At 32.8% G+C, this 23,633-nt stretch overlaps 1 protein-coding gene across 1 annotated transcript in view; it reads left to right on the top strand.

Moving 5' to 3' along the window:
- The window catches only part of TET2 (tet methylcytosine dioxygenase 2), a 113,870-nt gene that overhangs the window by 77,977 nt on the left and 12,260 nt on the right, over positions 1 to 23,633 (top strand). Inside the window, exons 7-8 of the mRNA XM_054591666.1 lie at positions 14,193 to 14,343; positions 16,214 to 16,303. Coding sequence (XP_054447641.1) covers positions 14,193 to 14,343; positions 16,214 to 16,303 — 241 coding nt within the window. The remainder of the gene's footprint in view (positions 1 to 14,192; positions 14,344 to 16,213; positions 16,304 to 23,633) is intronic.

Raw genomic sequence — 23,633 nt, 5'->3', positions numbered from 1 at the left:
CCTCTGGTATTTTTCCTCTTAAAGCTTTTCTTTAATTCCTATAAATGTCATTACCTGAAATGGAATCTGACAGGTAGAAGGAAATTCTGTGTAAGAACTCTCCTAAAGTGTGTTATATTGTATTTTGAAATGAGAACAATAATTGAGCCAGGCTCTAAAAGAATTATAATTAAAAGATGTACTTTAAATTAAGACATTTTAAAGGCCAGTCTATACTTTTTTCTTATCTTTGTCTAGAGTTTCAAGGTGAAGATGTGTAATTATTTAGATGAAATTTTAATTCTGGGCTACTCTCCAAACAGCAATTCTTCAAAAAATGTACTTGAGTAATATGGCTAAAATAGACACTTAACCAGTGGCAACAGAGACTTTACTCGATATACTTTTGAAGTTTCTTTTACCCCATAAAATAAATTTTATGTCTGACAGAAGTTAAAATTATGACTTTTTGCCAAGAATATAAGATAATATCAAATCAGAGCTGCTGGCTGAGTTTAATGTTCAAGGCTGAGTGAGACTCCTCTCTGAGTTCTGAAAATCCCGATGCTCACATGGACCATAACCACCCACTGTGGGTCCAGGAAAAAACTCTGAGAGCAGCTTTCAGTGGGACAGTCAAAAATGGATTTTCACATTTCTTTTGAGCCAAACCAGCTGTTTCTTCTTTAAAGATTTTGCTGTGAGATTTCCATTTTATGACTAAGCCTAACCAATAATTTTTTGGCAAATGAGTGTTGTGGGAGTGTATCTTTCATTATAAAAAAGGCAAAGCCAGAAATGCCTTCTGCCATGCTGGGTGATGTTCAACTTTTAAAGAAGCTTTATTTTATAGAAGTTTTCAAGTGCTCATTAAATGGAGGTATGTAGTATAACAAATCTCTATGGGCCTATCACTTAGATTCTATATCAACATTTTATCAATACTTTTTTGTATATTTTCCCCCACCCCCATTAGCATTTTAAAGCAAAACCATATCATCTCCCTTATGTACACTGCAGCATGTATATCTAACAGATGCCTTTTTTTACAAAGCCTAGTCACAGTGTCATTGTCATTCACCTTAAAATTAATAGTAATTTGTAAATAATCATTTAACGTTCAGACCATGTTCAAATTCCAAAATTGGACCCTATTTAAATTCATCATGCTTTTGAGTAGCATGGTCCCAGTTCATATCTATTATCTAGCATAATTGTTAATAGAACTTCTTTCATTCTCAGAAGTGTCTCATTTTGGAAAATAAGTTATTTTAATATAGAAGCCTCTTTTTATTTATAATAGTCTCCCTCTCTTTTTTTATGAATTTCGTAGAGAAACTGTTTTGTATGCCCTGTAAATTTTCCCATGTTCTGGATTTGACTAATTGCACACTTGTTTCATTTAACTTGTTCCTCTATCCTCTGTTCCTTCTGTATACTGGTAGTTGAAGACTTAAAGAAGTTATATGCAGAAATGCTTCATAAGTGGTGATGAATCAGTCTTAGTTCTTCTTATCTATCAGGAGGGACATACATCTGTTTTGATTCATTTATAGTGATGTTCAGAATGTTCAGTTAATTCAGGAGTTGTCAGCTTGATGCATCCTGTATGAATTTCCCCAGAAAGCTTCCACCTAATGATTTAGCCCCTCCATTGATGATCATTGCCTGTTTCCAATATTTTGTTAGAGTTTGAAAATTGATAATTTCCTTATTTTTAATGTATAAATTTAATTGTTATATACATTTAAATTAATTCATTTTGTGAGTTTTTCTATACTTGCATAAGTTTGAATATCTGAGCTAATTTTTAATTTTTTTCATTTAGAAGTCCAAATAGTAACTCAAAGGTTGAGAATGTTTTTTAAAATCTGTTATATAGACGAATTATTTTTATTACAATTACTCCACTGATTTATCATTTAACCATGAGTCAAATATTGTGACATTTAAATGAGGTTATGTGCTAATTCTAATGATATTTGAAAGGACCCTATAGAAATAAAAATGCCTTTAGTAGCCACTTCATGTAGGAAATTGCCTTAAAATCACTCTAACTTGTTCTGTGAGAATATTTTTAAGATATAATTCACATACCATAAAATTCACTCTTTAAAAGTACAATTCATTGGTTTAGTATATTCACAAAGTTGTACATTTTCATCACTCCCAAAAGGAAAACCCATATCCATTGGGCAGTTACTTCCCATTCTCCTTTCCCCTAAATGTCAACCAGTAATCAACTTTCTGTCTCTATAAATTCACCTGTTCTGGGCATTTCATATCAGTGGAATCATACAATATTTGGCCATCCTGTCTGGTATTTTTTACTTTGCATAATGTTTTAAAGGTTCACCCATATCATAACATTAATCAGTACTTTTATTCCTTTTTATGACTGAATAATAGTCTACTGTGAATATATACCACATTTTCTTTATCCATTCTCAGTTAACGGACATTTGGTGGTTTCCACTTTTGCTTATGAATAATGCTTCTATGAAAATCTGTATATAAGTTTATTTTTTAAAGATTTTATTTATTTATCTTTAGAGAGAGGGGCAAGGAGGGAGAAAGAAAGGGAAACATCAATGTATGGTTCCCTCTTGCGCAACCCCCTACTGGAGACCTGGCCTGCAACCCAGGCATGTGCCCCACCTGGGAATCCAACTGGCAGCCCTTTGGTTCACTGACCGGCACTCAGTCCACTGAGCCACACCAGCCAGGGCTGTGTATAAGTTTTTTTATCGACACATACCTTCAGTTCTCATGGGTATAGACTTAAGAGTGACATTGTTGGTCATATGGTAATTATAATGTTTAACTTTTTGAGGGGACAAAACCATTCTCCAAAGCGGCTGCAGCATTTTTTATTCCTACCAGCAGCATGTGGAGGTTCCAATGTCTCCACCTCTTCATCAAACCAGTTATTGTCCGCTTTTTTCCACTACAGCCCTCCCAGTGGGTATGCAGTGTATCTCAAGGACTGGATTTGCCTTTCCTCATGACTAATAATATCAGGCATTATTTCATGTGCTTTTTTCCATTCATGTACCTTCTTTTGGAGAAATGCCTACTTAAATCTTTGCTCATTTTTAAATTGTTTTTTGAATTGTAAGAGTTAATATATTCTGGATACTAGAACTTTATGAGATAAATGGTTTACAGATATTTTCTCTTATTTGTAGATTGTCTCCTTGAAGCACAAAAGCTTTTAATTTTAATTAAATCAAATTCATCTTTTTTGAATTAATTTTTTGTACTTTTAGCGTCATATCTGAGAAACTGTTGCCTAATCCAGGGTCTTGAAGATTTACATCAATGTTTTCTTCTAAGTATTATAGTTTTAGTTCTTACACTTAAGTCTTTGATCACCGTTTAGTTAATTTTATGTTATTACATAAGAGTCCGAATTCATTCTTTTGCATATGGCTGTCCAGTTGTCTCAGTGCTCCTTTATTTTTTTCTTTTTCTTTTTTTTGTAGATGCTCTTTATTAGGGGGAAGAAGTTTCTTTTTGTTCCTAGTTTGTTGAGTATTTTTATCATCAGTGGGTGCTAGGCTTTTCTCAAATGTTTTTTTCTGTATCTAATAAGATAATCACGTTGTTCTTGTTCTTCATTTTGTTAATGTGGTACATTATATTGATTTTTGTACAGTGGAAAAACATTGCAGTTATGGGATAATGAATAATGTATAATGTTTTATCTGTTGTTGGATTCTGTTTGCTAATATTTTATTGAGGATTTTTACATCTCTCTTGATAAGGGATATTGGTCTATATTTTCTTGTGATAGCTTTAATTTTGGTATCAGGGGAATGCTGGCTCCATAGAGTGCTTTGAGAATTGTTCCCTCTCTTATTTTGGGGAAGAATTTGTAAAGGCTGAGACTATTTTTTTAAACATGTGATTACAAATTCCATTTTTCATTTGTTGTAGGTCTATTCAGTTTACCTATTTCTTCCTGAGTCACTTTCAGTACTCTATATCTTTGTAGGATTTTGTCCATTTAATGTAGATTACCTAATTTGTTGATATGTTACTGGTATAGTATTCAGTTATAATGCTTTTAGTAAGATCAGCAATAATGTCCTTTTTCACTCTTTAATTTTAATTATTTGGTCTCTCTTTTTTTCTTGGTCATTCTAGCCAGTTTTGTCAATTTTGTTGATTTTTTTCAAAAAACTTTTGATTTCTTTGATTTTTCTCTATAGCTTTTTTTCTTTAAAAATAGAGAAAAAATTTCTACTCAAATTTTTGGTATTTTTTTCATTCTTCTTTGGATTTAGTTTGCTCTTCTTTATCTAGTTTTTTGAGGTAGAAGGTTTGTTCATAGATTTGGGAAATTTTTTACTTTTTACCGTAGGTATTTAAAACTATAAATTTCCTTCTAAACATGCTTTAGCCGCATCACATAAAGTTTTAATATACTGACTTTTTATTTTCATTTTTAACAAAATATTTTCTATTTTACCTGTTTTATCTTTGACTTACTGATTATTTAAAAGTGCATTGTTTTATTTCTACATATTTAATAATTACCCAACTCTGCTTCTTACTCATTCATAACTTCATTCCACTGATAACAGAAAATATATTTTGTATTATTTTAAATTTAATTAGACTTGTCTTATTATCTGACATAGTCTATTCTGGAGAATGTTTCATGAGCACTGAGAAGAAGGTGTATTCTGCTGTTTGGTGGCATGTTCTCTAAAGTAGATGTCTGCTGCCTTTGTTGATTTATGGTCTTTTTTCATCTCTTTATTTTCTCCTTGATTTTCTGTATAGTTGTTCCATCCATTATTAAAAGTGGAGTATTAAATTATCTATTTTATCCTTTAATTCTGTTATTTTTTACTACATGTATTTTGGTGCTCTGTTATTAGGTTTATATGTGTTTTACATCTTAATGAATTGTCCCTTTTATTATTATAGAATGTACTTCTTTGTTATACTTGTTATTTATTATTTAATAAGACAATATTGTCTTAAATTCTATTTTGATATTAGTGTAAGAATTTCATTAAGCTTTTGATCACTATTTGCATAATATCTCTTTTTCCATCATTTTATATTTAACCTATTTGCATCTTTGAAACTAAAGCATGTCTTTTGTAAGCAACATATAACTGGATTGTTTTTTAATTTAATCTTTACTGTATTGTTTTTCCCATTACCATTCAGTCCTCTTATACCCCCCTCACTCCAGCAATCACCACACTGTTGTTCACGTCCATGAGTCCTTTTTCCTTTTGCTCAATCCCTCCACGTCCTAACCACCCTTCCCATTAGATGGCATCTGCTCTCCATCTGTGAGTCTCTGTTTTGCTTGTTAGTTCAGCTTGTTCATTAGATTCCACATATGAGTGAAATCATATGGTATTTGTCTTTCTCTGACTGGCTTATTTCATTTAGCATAATGTTCTCCAGGTCCATCCATACTGTTGTAAAAGGTAAAATTTTATTCTTTTTTATGGCTGAGTAGTATTCTGTTGTGTAAATGTCCCATAGTTGTTTTATCCACTCATCTGTTGATGGACACTTGAGCTGCTTCCGAATCTTGGCAATTGTAAAAAACACTGCAATAAACACAGGGGTGCTTATAATTCTTTCATATTAGTGTTTTGGGTTGCCTCAGTTGTACTCCCAGAAGTGGGATCACTGGGTCAAAAGGCAAAAATTTTTAATTTTTTGAGGTATCTCCACACTGCTTTCCATAGTTGCTACACCAGCCTGCAGTCCCACCAACAGTGCAAAAGGGCCCCCTTTCTCCATATCTTCACCAGCACTTGTCTTTTGTTGATTTATTGATGCTAGCCATTCTGACAGGTGTGAGATGGTATCTCGTGGTTTTAATTTGCATTTCTCTGATGATTAGTGACATTGAGCATCTTTTCATATGTTTGTTGGCCATCTGTATGTCCTATTGGTGAAGTGTCTATTCAGGACATTAGCCCATTTTTTAATTGGGTTGTTTGTTTTGGTGTTGAGTTTTGTAACTTCTTTATAAATTTTGGGTATTAACCCATTATCAGATATATCAGTGAATATGTTCTCCCATTTTGTGGGCTGTATTTTTATTTTGTTGATGTTTTCCTTTGCTATGCAGAAACTTTAAGTTTGATGTAGTCCCATTTGTTTATTTTTAATTTTGGTTCCTTTGCCTGGGGAGGTATAGCTGATAAAAAATTTCTACAAGCAATGGAAAGATATTGATGCCTATGTTTTCTTCTAGCATTTTTATGGTTTTAGTTCCAACATTTAAGTCTTTGATCCATTTGAATTTATTCTTGTGTGTGGTGTAAGAAGGTTGTATAGTTTCACTTTTCTCCACATATCTGTCCAATTTCCCCAATGCCATGCACTGAATAAACTTTCTTTATCCCATTGTGTGTGCTTGATTCTTCTTTCAAATATTAATTGACTATAAAGGTATGGGTTTTTTTCTGGGCTGTCTGTTTTGTTCCATTGATCTATGTGTCTGTTTTTATGCCAGTCCCAGGTTTTTTGACTGTTGTCTTGTAATATCCTCTCATATTAGGTAGTGTGCTTCCTCTAGCTTTGTTCCTCTTTTTCAGGATCACTGTTGCTATGCAGGGCCCTTTGTGGTTCGGTTCCATATATATTTTTGAAATATTTGTTTTAGTTCTGTGAAATACATCATTGGAATCATGATGGGAATTGCATTGAATCTGTAGACAGACTGCTTTGGGTAATATGGACATTTTAATGATTTTAATTTTTCCTATCCATGAGCATTGTATGTGCTTCCATTTATTCGTATTTTCAGTTTCTTTCTTCAGTGTTTTATAATTTTCCTTGTACAGGCCTTTTACATCCTTGGTTAGGTTTATTGCTAAGTATTTTATTCTTTTTGAAGCAATTGTGAATGGGATTGTTTTCTTAATTTCCCTTTCTGATAGTTCATTATAGGCATATGAAAATTAAATTGACTTCTGGATATTAATTTTGTATCCTGCTACTTCACTGAATGCATTTGTCAATTCTAGTAGTTTCTTGGTGGAATTTTTAGGGTTCTCTGTGTAGTATCATGCTATCTGCAAATAAAGACAGTTTTAGTTCTTCCTTTCCAATTTGGATGCTTTTTATTTCTTCTTCTTGTCTGATTGCTGTGGCTAGGACTTCCAGCACTATGTTGAATAAGAGAGGTGAAAGCTGACTTCCCTATCTTGTTCCCAATCTTAAGGGGAATGCTTGTAGTTTTTGCTCATTGAGTATGATCCTGGCAGGTGGTTTGTCATATATGGGCTTTATTATGTTTAGGTATGTTCCCTCTATTCCCACTTTGCTAAGAGTTTTGATCATAAATGGGTGGTGGATTTTATCAAACACTTTTTCTGCATCTACTGATATGAGCATGTGGTTTTTATCCTTCATTTTGTTGATGTGGTAAATCACATTCATTGATTTCTGAAAGTTGTACAGTTGCATTCCTGGAATAAATCTCACTTCACCATGGTATATGATCTTTCTGGTGCATTGCCATATTCGGTTTTCTAATATTTTGTTGAGGATTTTAGTGTCTATGTTCATCAGTAATATTAGCCTATAATTTTCTTTCTTTGTAGTGTCTTTATCTGGTTTTAGAGTTAGGATAATGCCAGCCTCATTAAATGAGTTTGGGAGGCTTCCCTCCTCTTGAATTTTATGAAATAGTTTGAGAAGGAGAGGTGTTAGTTCTTCTTGGGATGTTTGGTAAAATTCACCTGTGAAGCCATCTAGTCCACGGAGTTTGTTGGAAGTTTTTTGATTACTGCTTCAATGTCTATTCAGATCTCTGATTCTTCCTGATTTATTTTTGGAAGGTTGTACGTTTCTAGGAATTTTGGCCAGGTTGTCCAGTTTGTTGGCATATAATTGTTAATAAGACTTTATTACAATCCTTTGTATTTCTTTGGTGTCAGTTTTTATTTCTCCTCTTTCATTTCTGACTTTATTTTTTGGGTCCTTTCTCTTTTGTCTGGATGAGTCTGGTTAAAGGTTTGTCAGTCTTGTTTATCTTTTCAAAGAACAAGCTCTTGGGTTCATTTATCTTTTGTATAATTTTTTTAAACTCCTTTTCATTTATTTCTGCTCTAATTTTTATTATTTGCTTCCTTCTTCTCACTTTGGGCTTTCTTAGTTGTTCTTTTTCAAGTTCCGTTAAGTGTGAAGTTAGATTGTTTGTCTGAGCTTTTTCTTGTTTGAGATAGGCCTGTATTACTATGAATTTCCTTCTTAGGATTGCTCTCCCAGTGCCCCACAGATTTGGGATTGTTGTGTCCTCATTTTCACTTGTTTCAAGTATCTTTTGATTTCTTCCTTAATCTCATTCTTGACCCATTCATTGTTTAACAACCTGTTATTTAGCTTCCATGTCTTTTGAGTGTTTTTCAGTGTTCTTCTTGTGATTGAGTTCTGGTTGCATAGCATTGTGGTCAGAGAAGATGCGTGATGTGATTTCAGTCTTAAATTTACTGAGACTTGTTTTGTATCCCAATATGTGGTCTGTCCTAGAAAACTTTCCATGTGCACTTGAAAAGTATGTATATTCGTTAGTGTGAAATGCTTTGAAGATATCAATTAAATCCATTTGATCTAGTATGTCATTTTTAAGCCCACTGTTTCCTTGTTGATTTTCTGCCTGGAAGATCTATCCATTGAAGGCAATGGGGTGTTAAAATACCCAATTGTGACTATATTTCTGTTGATCTCTCCTTTTATGTCCATCAAGATTTGCTTTACATATTTAGGTGCTCCTATATTGGGTGCATAGATGCTTACTAGGGGTTATATCCTCTTCCAGGATTGTTCCCTTTATCATTATGTACATAAGTACTGCTATCCCAGCTTTTTTTCCTTTTCCATGTGTGTGAAATACCATTTTCCAATCCTTTACTCTTAATCTGTATATATCTTTTGATCTGAGATAACTCTTTTGGAGGCAGCTGGATTGTCTTTTCAATCCATTTTGTTCAGTCTTTGCCTTTTAATTGTATTATTTAATCCATATACATCAAATGTAATTACTGATGAAGTTGGATTTATGTCTGCCAATTTACTATTGATTTTTATATGTCTGTGTTTTTTGTTTCTCTGTTCTTTGATTACTGCCTTATTTTGTGTTCAATAGATATTTTCTAGTGTATCACTATAACTCCCTTATTTCTTTTATTATACTATTTGAAGCTATATTTTTGTTGATTGCACCTGGAGATTTTAATTAATATCTAAATTATAACAACATAATTTGGAGAAATAGCAATTTAATTACAGTAGTGTACAGAAGCTTTGTCTCTGTATAGCTCCATTCCCTCCTTTTCCTTTGTACTTTTTTTTTATACAAGTTACACTTTATATATTGTGTGCCCATTAACATAGATTTATAATTATTGTTTTGTATAGTTCCCTTTAAATCAGATAGGAGAAAAAAATGTTTAAAACAACAAAAAAATGACATCTTTTCTATTTACCTAAGTACTTACTTTTACTGGTTCTCTTTATGTTTTCACGTACACTGAAGTTACTATCTAGTGTCCTTTCCTTAAAACCTGAAGGACTGCATATACTATTTCTTTTTATAGCGGGCCTAATGGCAATAGATGCTCTTGGATTATTTGTCAGGGAATGTAATATAATGGCATTTATATAATATTGATGACATTTATTTATTTATGATTATTTCATTAATAATAAAATCATTATTAAATAATTAAATGATACATTAACGTATCATTTATCATTTAATATCATTTTATCATTAATAAATTTATCATAAATAAATAATCATCTAAATGTGGATATCATCTAAAGCCCCATTCCAAGGGAAATGTCATCATTTTACCTGTTTGGTAATTTGCTAGAAGGCCTCATGAGTAAGGCTGTCTTCATTCGATTTCAGTTTGAATTCATCTCAAACTCTTCCAAAAGATTTGAAGAGATCACCTCCAAATTTATTTTACAAGACCATTACCACCCTGATAGCAAAACAATGGACACTACAAGAAAAGAAAATTACCAGCCAATATCCCTAATGACCGTAAAATGTAAAATTCCTCAACAAAATATTAGCAAACCAAGTTTTATAGTACATTCAAAGGATCACATACCATGATCAAGGTAGCTATATTCCAGGAATGTAAGAATGGTTCACCATACTCAGTCAATTAATGCAATATACATTAACAAAATGAGGAATAAAAATCAAATGATTATCTAAATAGGCACAGGAGAAGCATTTAACAAAGCACAACATCCCTTCAAGATAAAAACTCAACGAACTGGTTATAAAAGAATGTATCTCAACATAATAAAAACCATATATGAGAGAATCACAGCTAACATCATACACAGTGTTCAAAAGCTGAAAGCTTTTCGTCTGAGATAAGGAATAAGACAAAAATGCCCACTTTCACCATTTTTATTTAATATTCTACTGACAATCTTAGCCAAAGCAGTCAAGCAAGAAAGGAAATAAGGAACACCCAAATAAGAAAGGAAGAAGTAAAATCACCAATATTGGCAGATAACATATATGTAGAAAAATATCATATATAGAAAACTCTTAAAATTATACCAAAAAATTCTTACAATAAACAAATTTAGTAAAATGTCAGGATACAACATTGATATACAAAATCCATTGTGTTTCTATACACTAACACTGAACTAACTGAAAGAATATCTAAGAAAGCCATCCCGTGTATGATAGCACAAAAAGGAATAAAATACCTAGGAATAAATTTAACCAAGGAGGAGAAAGATCTGTACACTGAAAACTGTAAGATATTGATGAAAAGATATAGAAAAGACACAAATAAATCGAAAGATATTCTGAGCCAATGGATTGGAAAAATACTATTGTTAATGCCTGTACTATTTTTTAAAAATCTGCAGGTTCAGTCAAGTCCCCATCAAAATTTCAATGGTGATTTTTTTACAGTAATAGAAAAAAATAATCCATAAGCTTGTATAGAACCAAAAAAGGCCCCCAGTATTCAAAGCAATCTTGATGAAAAAGTCCAAGTCATCATACTTCTTGAATTCAAACTATATTACAAGGCTATAGCAATCAAAACAGTCAAGTACTAGCATCAAAACAGACACAAAGATCAATGAACAGAATACAGAGCCCAGAAGTAAATCCATGAAAATATGCTCAACCAATTTTGACACAGGAGCTGGGCCATACAATGGGAGAAGAGTGGTCTCTTCAATAAATGTTGATGGGAAAACTGATTATCACTTGCAAGAGAATGAAACTGAACTCCTTTCTTACACTATGCACAAAAATCAACTCAAAATGGATTACAATCTTAAACATATGACCTGAATCTATAAAACTGATACGAAAAAGCATAGGAGGTATGGAGAAGAAACTTACTCTACTATTCTGGTTCTTCGAGCTGGTATAATAATTAAACCAACATGAGACAGACTGACAAGAGAAAATAACCAAGTTTAATTACATGTGTACATATGGGAAAACCACATACATCAGAGAGCCAGAGACCTCACATACATGACAGGTTCAGAGACAAAAAGGGAAAATGATGTGTATATAATATTCTGAGTTAGGGCATCTTGGAGCTTCAGAAGGGAGGAAGGTCATTTGCAAGATGGATGCTAGGAAGAGCAGATGTCCAGTAATTACAAGTTTGCCCTGCCCTGTAGATAAGTCATAAAAATTATTTCTGATGATAACTCTTGTTATAGGCAAGTCCTCTAAATTAAATTCTTTAAAGGAGAGGTAAAAGTTTCTTGTGAATCCACAGGGTCGATACTGCCTTTCAAAATAAATCACTTGCCGAAGCGGCACATCTTGGGTAGGCCTGACTTGAACCCCTTCAAGGGTAAGCTTCTTAATATTGGTCTTGGCAATGAGTTTTGGACTTGACACCAAAAGCTAAGGCAACAAAAGAAAAATAAATTTAGTTTGAACGCATCAAATTAAAAAGCTTTTGCAAAGCAAAGGAAACCATCAACAAAATGAAAGGCAACCTATGGAATAGGAGAAAATATTTGCAAAGCATCTTTCCAATAAGAGGTTAATATCCAAAATATAAAAGGAACTCATAGAATTCAATGACAGGAAAAGGAAGGGAGGGAGGGAAAAGAAAACAATCTGGGCAAAGGATCTGAATAGACATTTTTATGTAAAAGACATACAAATAGCCAACAGGTGCATGAAAGGTATTTCTCATCACTAATCACCAGGGAAATGCCAATCAGAACCACAATGAGATATCACATCATAGTTGTTAGGATGCTGTTATCAAAAAACAAGATATAACAAATGCTGGCAAGGATGTGTGAAGAAGGGAACTCTATATACTGTTGTTGGAAATATAAACTGGTACAGCCACTGTGGAGAACAGAATAGAGACTGTTCAAAAAATTAAAAACAGAACTACCATATGATCCAGGAATACCACTTCTGGGAGTATATCCAAAGAATATGAAATTATATAAAAGAGCTATCTGCACTTCAATGTTTATTAGAGTTTATTTTTCACAATAACCAAAGTATGGATACAACCTCAGTGTCCATCAACAGGTAATGGGTAAAGAAGATGTGTTATGTGTGTACAACATACACACAGGAATATTATTCAGCCTTTAAAAAGGAAGTCTTGACATTTGTGACAATGTGGAAACCTGGAGGGCACTATGCTAAGTGAAATAAGCCACACAAATACTGCATGGTATCACTTACATGTGGAATCAAAAACAAATGCAAGAGAAAGTCAAACTCATAGAAGCAGAGTAAAAAAGTGTTTGTAAGAGGCTTGGGAGCAGGGAAACAGGAAGAAGTTTATAAAAAGGATACAATATTTCCATTATAAAATGAGTAATGTTTGAGGATCTAATGTATAACATGGTGACTATAGTTAGTTACACTGTATTACATATTTGAAATTTTCTAAGAAAGTAGAACTTAAATATTCTTTCCACACCAAAAAATAAAAAGATAAATATATGAGGTGATGAATATGTGAATTAACTCTGTGGAAGAATCATTTCAAAATGCATACATGTATCAAACCATCACATTGTACACTTTAAATACCTTACAACTTCATTTGCCAGTTGTACCTCAGTAAAGCTGAAATAATACCTACTGAATATACTCTTCCTAGTAAGTTATTTTATCATGTTTTGTTTTTTGGCTTCTTAGCTTATTGCTTATTGCTCTTAGGATATATTTGACTTGGGCTGTGAAGGCACAATAGTGTGTGTTAGCCAAAAACTAGAAAGCACTCACATGTCCATTAATAGTAGAATGGTTAATTTGTGGCATATGTTGAAAAAGTGAACTCCATGAATAAATACATGAAGTACAACACATGCATTAGCATGGGTGTATATTCTGAACATAATGAACAAAATCATGACACAAATAAGCTTATAGTATGTAATTCCATATATATGTGTATACATTATGTATAGACATAGTTTTACCTATTTTATACTATATATACCATATATTTAATACTAGTATTTTTAATACAGTATTTTATGCTGAGGCAAAACTATATATCACACGTGTGTGTATGTAAATACACACACTATATACAGTAGGTACAGAGTATCCTATATATAGTATTAAATAGGCAAAACTATGTGTTTGTATATATAGTGTATATTTTTATATATACTATAATAACCATGTTATACCAAAGTAACAAATAAAACTTGAGCAACATAAACTCCTCATACCTATTGCCTTTTATATTTATTCTTTATCTTTTATGTTAACTCTAGACTTTTATATATATTTTTATACATATACTATATATACAAATAATAAAAGTAGACAAAACTAAGCTCTTCTGATAGACGTTATTGTTAGGGGAACAATGCCTGGAAGAATGAAGGGGAGATTCTGGGGTGAAAGAATATGTTTTCTTTCACCATTTGGATGCTACTGTCTTCAGTATTTCATTTGTGAGCATTTGCAAGCTATAAAATGATGTGTACTTTTCTATGTGTATATTATACTACAATAAAAAGTTTGTTTAAATTATGTTTTAAGATCAATTGGAATAGTTTTTTTCTAATGTGGGTCTGTCATGGCTTAATATAGAATTAGATTAGATGTCATTAAAAACTAATTTGCACTCATATTTGCATACAGATACCCATAATATGAGTTTGGTAGCCTTGGTAAAGCTGTCCACAGCCATGAACTTGATCCTTTGATTTCTCAGGAGAACCTGTGCCTGTCAAGGGCTGGACCCAGAGACCTGTGGTGCCTCCTTTTCTTTTGGTTGTTCATGGAGCATGTACTACAATGGATGTAAGTTTGCCAGAAGCAAGATACCAAGAAAATTTAAGCTGCTTGGGGATGACCCAAAAGAGGTTTGTTTACTTCCTGAAATACCTTTATTTTTCATGGAGAATTGATGAGCACAGATGAACAATATGACACACTCCATTTAACTCTACAGAGAATTCCATCTCAGAGATGAATCAACAAAATTTTTGCTAAACTGTAGACACTTTATAATTTATTAAGTTAGCATAATAATCATGTTATACCAAAGTAACAAAACTTGAGCAACATAAACTCTTTATACCTATTGCCTTTTATATTTATTCTTTATCTTTTAGGTTAATTCTAGACTCTTAAAACAGCTGTCAATTCAGTATTAAAACTAAACTCTAACACTGGTGTTAAAACTGTCATCTTTTGAACCTGAATAATAGAAGTCACATTCATGACTGTCGCATTTGGAAAAGACTGTTTCTAGTCACATTTCACACCATGAGAATTGGTAACTTAGCTACTATAATGAATGCATTTAAGTACCCAAAACATATTTAGATTTCAGTATAAAAGTACAATTGAAATAAATGAACACTGATTTCTTACTGGAGTTGCTGGTTTTTGTCTTTTCTCAAGAATATATATTTCTCAAAATATAACTTACAGGTTTGTATCAAATTTAAAGTTTGGGTAGCATGCATTCTAGAGTATGCTAATTGAAAAATCGGAAAACCTAAGTGTATTTATCATTTAGGTGACCCAATTTTTAGTTATTCTGTGTAGCTTATAATTATCTTTCATATTTTAAATGCAGTTAAAATATAGTTATACTATGGATATTATAATATTGATATGTCCTAAATGAAAAATTTGTTAACTTTATTATTTATGACTATGATAGTAAGTAGAAGTGCAAAACCTCTTGAAATTATGATATTTTTTCATAGGATCATATTTTTAATAAACAAATTACTTAAATGTGCTAGATGTCCTCTTTTTCAGAGGAAGAAAATCAAATATTTAATAAGCCTAATGAAGAGTAGGAAATTTGCATGCTATCAGCCACTTTACTTTTCCACATTGGAAAGCTTTTTCAACACTATTTCTTAAATGTTTATCACTCCATCAAGGTTTCATGTAAACTAAATCCAGGAAATGGCTAGTAACATCCTCCTTCAGTGAGGTGGGAGAGCACTGCTCAGAGACCTCCTCAGCTTCTAAAAATATGAATGAGGGCATGTCTGCCTGGTAGTTACATCTCCCAAAATTTTTAGAGAAGTATCAATATAACATGAGAGCTTCTAAGTATGAACAGAACAACTGAGTATCATCACCTAAAAAAGCATATTCCTTGGAAAAAATCGGTTCATTGTTGGGGGATGGAGTGTAACTGAAGTTCCAGTAAACTTTACAAAGTTCTTCATAAAAACCATACTCTAGTTCTGAAAGTTTTATTCGTATTTGAAGCATCTTGTAATTTTTAGGTACACGAAAAACAAAATTTGAAATGCTTTTTTAATAGACATTTCGAAGTATAAAGATTAGAAATAGACAAGTTAAGCCAAAAAAAATCCTTCTAATAGCTCATCATCCTTGGTAGCTATCTGGAGAGGGAGTAAAGAATGTGACCTCTTTAAGACGGTATACTTTCGTGCTCCTAACCCTACTACCAGCATAGGCTTCTATTTGTCAAATGCCAACTATCTGCATGCAAAGTGAAAAGTTAATTAATCTTATGATAATACAGAAGAACTTGATATTTAATAGCACATCCAAATCTAGGTAACGTATGGCCTATACTTATACCTAGAAATAGTCATGTTAAAATGCTTCAGTTATTTAGTACGGACAGTATATAGTAATTTGGATCTAAGAAATAAGGGGTGGGGAATCTGATATTTTTCTCTTGTATACAGAGAGAATGGATATAGAATTTAATGTAGAATTATTCACTTTACACAGGAAGAAAAACTGGAGTCTCATTTACAAAACCTGTCCACTCTCATGGCACCGACATACAAGAAACTTGCACCTGATGCATATAATAATCAGGTAAGTTTAAATAATTTATAAAAATTGGAACCATTACTTATTATTGATGACCTACTTACCTACTTCCAAAAATACTTTTGAAACAATGATTTTTCTTTGTTTTTCTAACTTTAATCATTAAAGTCACTGCAATGTTCTGTTTCTGCCAAACAAAAATGACACCATTTTGGTCTTCTAATCTGTAAATATGAGTTTCTGAGGATCACAATATCTACTAATCTTGTTCTCATATGAATGATTTTGTCTCTGCAAGCAGTCTTTGGTGATTAAAATTATGTGGCCCAAACTATAGGCTCTAACCACTTCATAACTGTTTTCACAGGAAGTGTTTGTGTATATAGACAGACACACACACACACACACACACACACACACACACACACAGCTATGGGTATACTACTTTGTAGGTATCCAGATATGCCAGATTTTGCTAGATCTTTTTATTTTGGCCTTGGCTCCATGAACCAAGCAAAAATTTATTCCTAGTTTATAAGTATGTTCTACACTGTACCTCTTTAGAAAGCTAGGTTTTCTAAAATTCTTGTCCAGAAATATTCAGGAAAGAGGCAAAAGACTATAAAAAGTCTTTTCTGTTTCAATACTATCAACAAAAAAAGCATTAAATGAAAACCTATTACAAACCACTGTTTTAAGTCACTGTGAACATAAATATGAGCAACGTAGTTTTTCTGTCTTTAAGGAATTGTTTTCCCAAGAAAAGATATAGATATGTAAAATAGCAATCACAGAATAATAAAATAACAGCTGGGATAGAAGTATGCACACATTTCTGAAGACGCAAAAAGTAGAGTATAGGTGTAAGGTCACAAATGCTTAGAGACCACAAGAAGATCTTTGAACTTCATTATGTAGGTAAGAAAGTTAATATTTGGCTATGTTAAGTGTGTGTTGGGGTTGGGGAGAGAGAAGTGATTTAATTTATAAAAGGTAACTCAACACCTCAAATAAAGGAAATGTAATTTAGATTAGCATAAGATTAAATTGTAAAAGAAGCAAACTATTGCCATCATTGGGCAAAGGACATGTCAGTGATATATAAAAGGAAATAAGGATGCGAAACATTTGAGGTGGAACTTACAGAATTTAGTGACCATTTGGTTTTGAGGATGAGCAAAAGAGAATTTAAGGATCCATTAAATTTCTGACTTGAGCAGGTAGTTCTGTTAACTAGTATCAGGAATCAGAGGAAAAGTAAGTTTGGGGGAGAAAAGGGAAAAGGATAAATTTCATTTTGGAAATGCTAGGTTTTATATACTTCTGGGATAATTAAGAGAAAAACCAAAGGAGAACCCTGATGAGCACTACAGATTACAAAAAATGCAGGAAGTAGCTGAAGTTGAATGCATAGGTGTGAATGCCTGTTTTTCAGAATGGAGATTATAGAGAGGAGAGGGGGCTAACGGTAATGATGGGATTCTGGAGCACATCTACATTTTATGGGGAAGGGGTGGAAGGGGAGGAGGGGAGGAAGAGAAGCCAGTAAAGTCAGTGCTAGGGGTAAGAGCAATGCAGTAGGAGAGGTTGAAGATTTAAGGGCAAGAGGCAGACTGACAGACGGAGGGAAGCTAGAGATGACGAGAAGGTATGGAGCAGAATACACGGCAGAAAGGGATGTGGGTGAACATGAAGGGCAGTAGTACATTATCAAACATTCACCTAACATTGAAGACTAATGGGATTAGATTAATTTAACAGCAGGCAAACCAATCCTAATGAATGAATTAGCTATTCATTTCCACCGTGGACCTTAACGCCTTCCCTAAACCTCACCTCTTCTTTTAGCGGGAGCAAAGGAAGCAAATGAAATAATGATGGTCTGTTTGTAAGTTGTTTTATGTCACAATTTAGGATTTTAGAAATGTATATGAATGCCTATGAAAATTATTTTAAATGCTGTTTATAATAGTGGGATTAAAATTATTTACAACCTTACCTAATTTAGTCAGTATAACAGAAAAGTATAAGTGATGCTTTGGTACTGTAGAAAAATAATTCTGGATGAGAAACACAATAAATCAGGCTAAAAAGAAGAAAATTGAGTCTATGTTGCTAAATTTCAAGTTCAACCGCTTTCTTTTGAATTAATTTTTTATAGGAGCTATTAATCAAACAGTTTTAGCAGGGGAGAGGGACAGATCAACAAAGCATTAATGTTTACTCCTTTGATCTTCACTGAAGAATGAGAATCACGTAATTTTCTAAGCATTGCTGTTCTTACCTGTTACATTTTCTTTGGAGTATTTTATGCATTTCCTGAACCTTGAGTACCCAAAATATGAAGGTACTCAAACTTTTTAAGCTATAACAAGATGATTATATCTAAGATTATATGTAGCTCATGAGATGTTTTTTAAATATAGATTAATAAGTGTGTAGATATACTAAGCAATAGGTCTAAAGTTCCAGTTAAACAGGAAGAATAAGCTGTAGAGATCTGCTGTACATTTATACGTATAGTCAACAGGAATGTATACTTAAAATTTTGTTAGAAGGGTAGATCTCATGTTGTGTTCTTACCACAATAAAATAAAATTTAAATACTACATGCATTCATACATAAAAAATAGATGTAATATCTCTCTTAATTAATTCAATTAATGACTGTGAATGGAGAAGTTGTTTTTTATATTGCATGGTAGGGACTTTGGTAATATTCATCTATATGTCTTAACAAGGTTTAGAGATTTTAGAAGAACATCTGTGTGATCTTTCCACATATTAAATGGGAAGATGTTTTGACGTTATGGATGCTGTCAAAACCTACCATTTGACCTTTGCCTGCTTCCACCAATTGACTATATTTTCTTTACGTCTCATATCTAAATGTGCTTCCTTGACTCACTCCCTGTTTTCATAGTTAAAGTCTTGCTTCATTGGGTCTTCAGAGCATTTCTTCTGTCAACTCCATGGAGTTATTCTCAATTTAAATATTATTCCTTTATAGCTACCCGGTAGATTTACATTTGTCTCTCTCTTCTATGATTGTCTTAAGATTAAATTTTAGGCCTGAATTAGCAGGTTCAAATCTCAAAATCTTGTGCTTTCGTATATAGAAATAACACTTTAGACCAAGCTATCCAAGAGAACTTGCTACGACAATGGAAATATTTTGTGTATGCTGTTCAGTTCAATAGCTGCTAGCCACTTGTGGTTACTGAATGCTTGATATGTGGTTAGTGCAATGGAGTTAATGAATTTTTATTTTTATTTTAATGAAATTAAATTTCAGTAATTTAATTCACTAGCTAAATGTGGCTATTTACTATTCAAATATTGAGTAATAAAGCTTACACCCTCAGAAAGTCATGCACTTAGAATTGTCTTCCAGGCATGGAGATGAATTTTCAGCAATTCATGCACACACCCCACCATGGCGTTTATTATGAGATGGCATAAGTCTGTCTAATGACCAACTAGATTTTCTATACATTTTTATTCAAGGAACAGAATGATGCTGACCACACCACAACACGGACTAAACAGTCACAAACCACACAACTGTGAAATGAAGTGATAAACACCTTCACTTTCCTTTGGCCAGAGTCATGAGTTTCAGTACACAAATATGTTGCATTAACGCAGCGGCAAATAATATTCAAGCCATCAGAAACATGTTGTAAATTCAGTGTCTAGTCATGATGAATTAACAGGGACTGGATGTGCTTTCACAAATTAAAAAAAAAAATTATGAAACAATTTTTTTATACTTAGGAAAAGAAAAAGCACAAAATAGTAGCACCAGAAAACAAAAGAGGAGGGGAATTAAAAAGTGACCCTATGATTACTGTAACTTATTTCCTAAAGAGCACATTAGTGCTCCAGGGCCAGGAGGAGGATCCTGAACAGACCCCAGGGTTTTCTATGCATTAAGGAGACAAAGCTCAGAATTTGGGGAAGTAAGGTCATGGAACACACAGAATACCAGGGAGAAGAGAGTATCATTGAAAAGAGCCCCTGATACCTGTGCACAATTCTTCTTGAATCTTCAGCTGAGTATTGAACAGTGCATGCATGTGAAGAGAATACCAAGGCTGTAGAAAGAACCATCAAAAGGAGCAGACAGAACAATCCCTTGGTTTCTTACAGAACCTAGGAAGTTTTTGTTAATAACATTCAAAAGGGAAAGACCTATTAACATACAAAATGGCAAATAGCATATTCAGAATCTTATGACTTTGGTAGTAAAAAGTAGATTAGGCTATTGTGCTCCCATCTAAAGATATTTAAAAGCAAAACTTGAAAGTATCACACTGATTCCAAATAACATAATAACATCCCAAAACAAAGACTTAAAAATCCCTAAACAGGATAAAATTTATAATATCTAGCATCCTGTCAAAAATTACTAGTCATAACAAGAAAATATAACCCATAATGAGGGTGGGGAAAAAGCAATCAAATATCAAATACAGAAAATATTTACAGAAATAATAGCTAAAATTTTTTCCATTCAAAACTGTAAGCCTATTGATTCCAGAAGCTCAGCAAGCCCCAGTAGAGGTGGGAAAAAGACATGAGGTAAACTGCATAGAAGGTACATGAAAATCAATTTGCTTAAACTCAGTGACCAAGAGAAAAATGTGAAAAGCAGATGGAGGAAAAAAAGACATTACATCTAATGAGGAAAATGAGGATAAACACAGAGATTTCATGTCAGAAAAAAACTGCATGAAGGAGACAGAGGAGAAATAAATTTAAAGTACTGAAAAAAAAAAAACTGTCAACTTAGAAAACCAGTGAAAACAACTCTTAAAAGTAAGGGCAAAGTAAAGAATTTTTTTCAGATAAAAGCCAAAATAATTTACCACCAGCTGATGAACACCTCAAAAATGTTAAAGGAAGCCCTCTGACAAAAGAAAATGATACCAGATAGAAATAGGGATTAACAAAGAGAATGAAAAATATCACAAATTATATATATTTGAGTAAAAAGATCGTTCTTATTTTAAAAGTTTCCTCTAAAAGATCAATTGCTAATTAAAAAAATATTAAGAATGTCCTTTGGGGTTTATAACACATAGAAGTAACACAGGGGCTGGTAATGGGAACTGCAGTGGCTCCCCGCCCCACCGCTCCCCGCGCCCCCTCGTCTGCAGGGAGTCCCTTCTGAGAACTCCAGAGGATGCCTGAAACTTGTGGATAGTCCGAACCCTATGTATACTATGTTTTTTCCTATCCATACATACCTATGATGAAATTTAATTTAAAAATTAGACACAAGGAGAATAACAATAAAATAGCACAATTATAACAATGTATTATAACAAAAGTATTCTTTCAAGATATCTTACTGTCCTGTACTCACCTTTCACTTAAAGGGGGCAGTTTGTGGCTTCTATTTGGCATGTCTGAGTTACCAGCGTCACTACTCATGTGTTTTAAGACCATTATGAAATAAGGGTTCCTTAAACACAAGCACTGGGGTGCCACAACAGTTGATCTGAGAGCAGGATGGCTGCTAAGTTGCTAATGGGTGGGTAGGGTGGCACATACAGCTGGAGATTCTCGACAGAGGGGTGATGCACGACTCAGGTGGGACTGAGCAGGGTGGAGCGAGGTTTCATCACACTCCTCAGAGCGGTGTGTAATTTAAAACTTATAAATAGTTTATTTCTGGAATTTTTCATTTACTATTTCAGACCATGGTTGACCACAGGTAACTAAAACTGGAGAACAAAACTGCAGATAAAAAGAGACTTCTATATACTGTTATATGGTTCTCATATTATATATGGAGCGGTATATTATTACTTGAATGTAGACTGTAGCAAGTTAAAGAGTACACTGTAAACCTTAAAGTACCCACCAAATTAAAGCCAATGATATTAAATCAAAAACTGTACCGCAAAGATACCTACAAAATCCCTAGATATTTGTAAATGGAGCAATATATTTCTAAATGACATATAGGCCAAAGAATAAATTACAAAGAAAATTAGAAAGTATTTCAAGCTGAATGACCTTAAGACATGGCATTGAAATTTGTGGGATGCAGCTCTAAAGCCTTCCTTGGAGAGATACTTATAGCATCAAATGCTTATATTAGAAAAATTTGACATTCTAAATTAATGATCTGTATTTCTACCCTAAGAAACTGAGAGCAATGTAGCCCTAAAAGGCAAAAAGAAGCAAAAACTAAAGAAAGAACTGAAATCAATTAAATAAATACAGAAAACAAGAGAATAAATGAGAGAAACCAAAAGCTGGTACTTCAAGTTAATTCAAGCAGTAAAAAAAAAAAAAGAAGGTAAAAATTGCCAATATCAAGAATTAGAAATGAGACATCACTACAGATACTACAACCATTAAAAGAATAATAAAGACATGTTATTAAACTTTGTCAATAAATTCAGTAACTTAGATGAAATGTGCAAAGTCCTTGAAAAACACATTACCAAACCTTACTAATGAAAAACTAAATCTCATAAACAGTCTTATATCTATTAAGAAATTGAATTTTTGAAAACTCCAGGTCCAGATGACTTTCCTTCCAAATTTGACCCATTATTTAAGGAAGAAATAGTAACAAGTCAATGGAAATGCCTCTAGAAAATAGAAAAGGAGTAAACACTTCCCAACTCATTCTGTGAGGTTGGAAATATTGATACTAGAACCAGAATAAGGCATTAAGGGGAAAAAAAACTATAGCCAAATGTTCTTCATAAATACTAATGTAAAAATTCTTAACTAAATTATAGAAAATTAGATTTGACAATGTGTAAAGGAATAGCACATCATGACCCAATGGAGTTTATTTTATTAGTTCACTTAATATTTTTTAAAAAATTAATGTGACTGGCAAAATTAACCAACAAAATTGGAAAAAATATGACTGTCTCAGTAGATGGAAAAATAAAGAACATTTGACAAAATTCAATATCCATAGAAGGAAACTTTCTCAGCCTAATAAAGAACGTAGATCACAATCCTAAAGCTAACATATTTAATGGTGAAAGACAGCATTTTACCCATAAGATTAGGAACAAGACAAGCATTTTATTCTTCATTCTCACCATTTCTATTTAACATCTAACAAAAAATTTTAGTGAAAAGATATTAAAATACTGCAGATTGGAAAGGAAGAAATACAACTGTTTTTACTTGCAGACAGCAACTTGTCTACACAGAAAGTCCCAAAGAATCTACAGGAAAAAAAAAACTCCTAAAACTAATAAATGGATTAGCAAAGTTGAAAAACACAAAGACCAACTGAATTTCTAATATTAGCAATAAACAAGAATTGAAATGAAAACCCATAGCAATTAAATTGTATCAAAAATATGAAATTCTTAGGCATACATTTTACAAA

Source organism: Pteronotus mesoamericanus, unplaced genomic scaffold, assembly GCF_021234165.1.
Source record: "Pteronotus mesoamericanus isolate MK-2021 breed Mesoamerican mustached bat unplaced genomic scaffold, CSHL_Meso_final scaffold_232, whole genome shotgun sequence".
In the NCBI taxonomy this organism is placed as follows: Eukaryota; Metazoa; Chordata; class Mammalia; order Chiroptera; family Mormoopidae; genus Pteronotus; species Pteronotus mesoamericanus.
The sequence above is the reverse complement of the archived record's forward strand: the minus strand, read 5'-3'. Positions and strand labels throughout refer to the sequence as shown.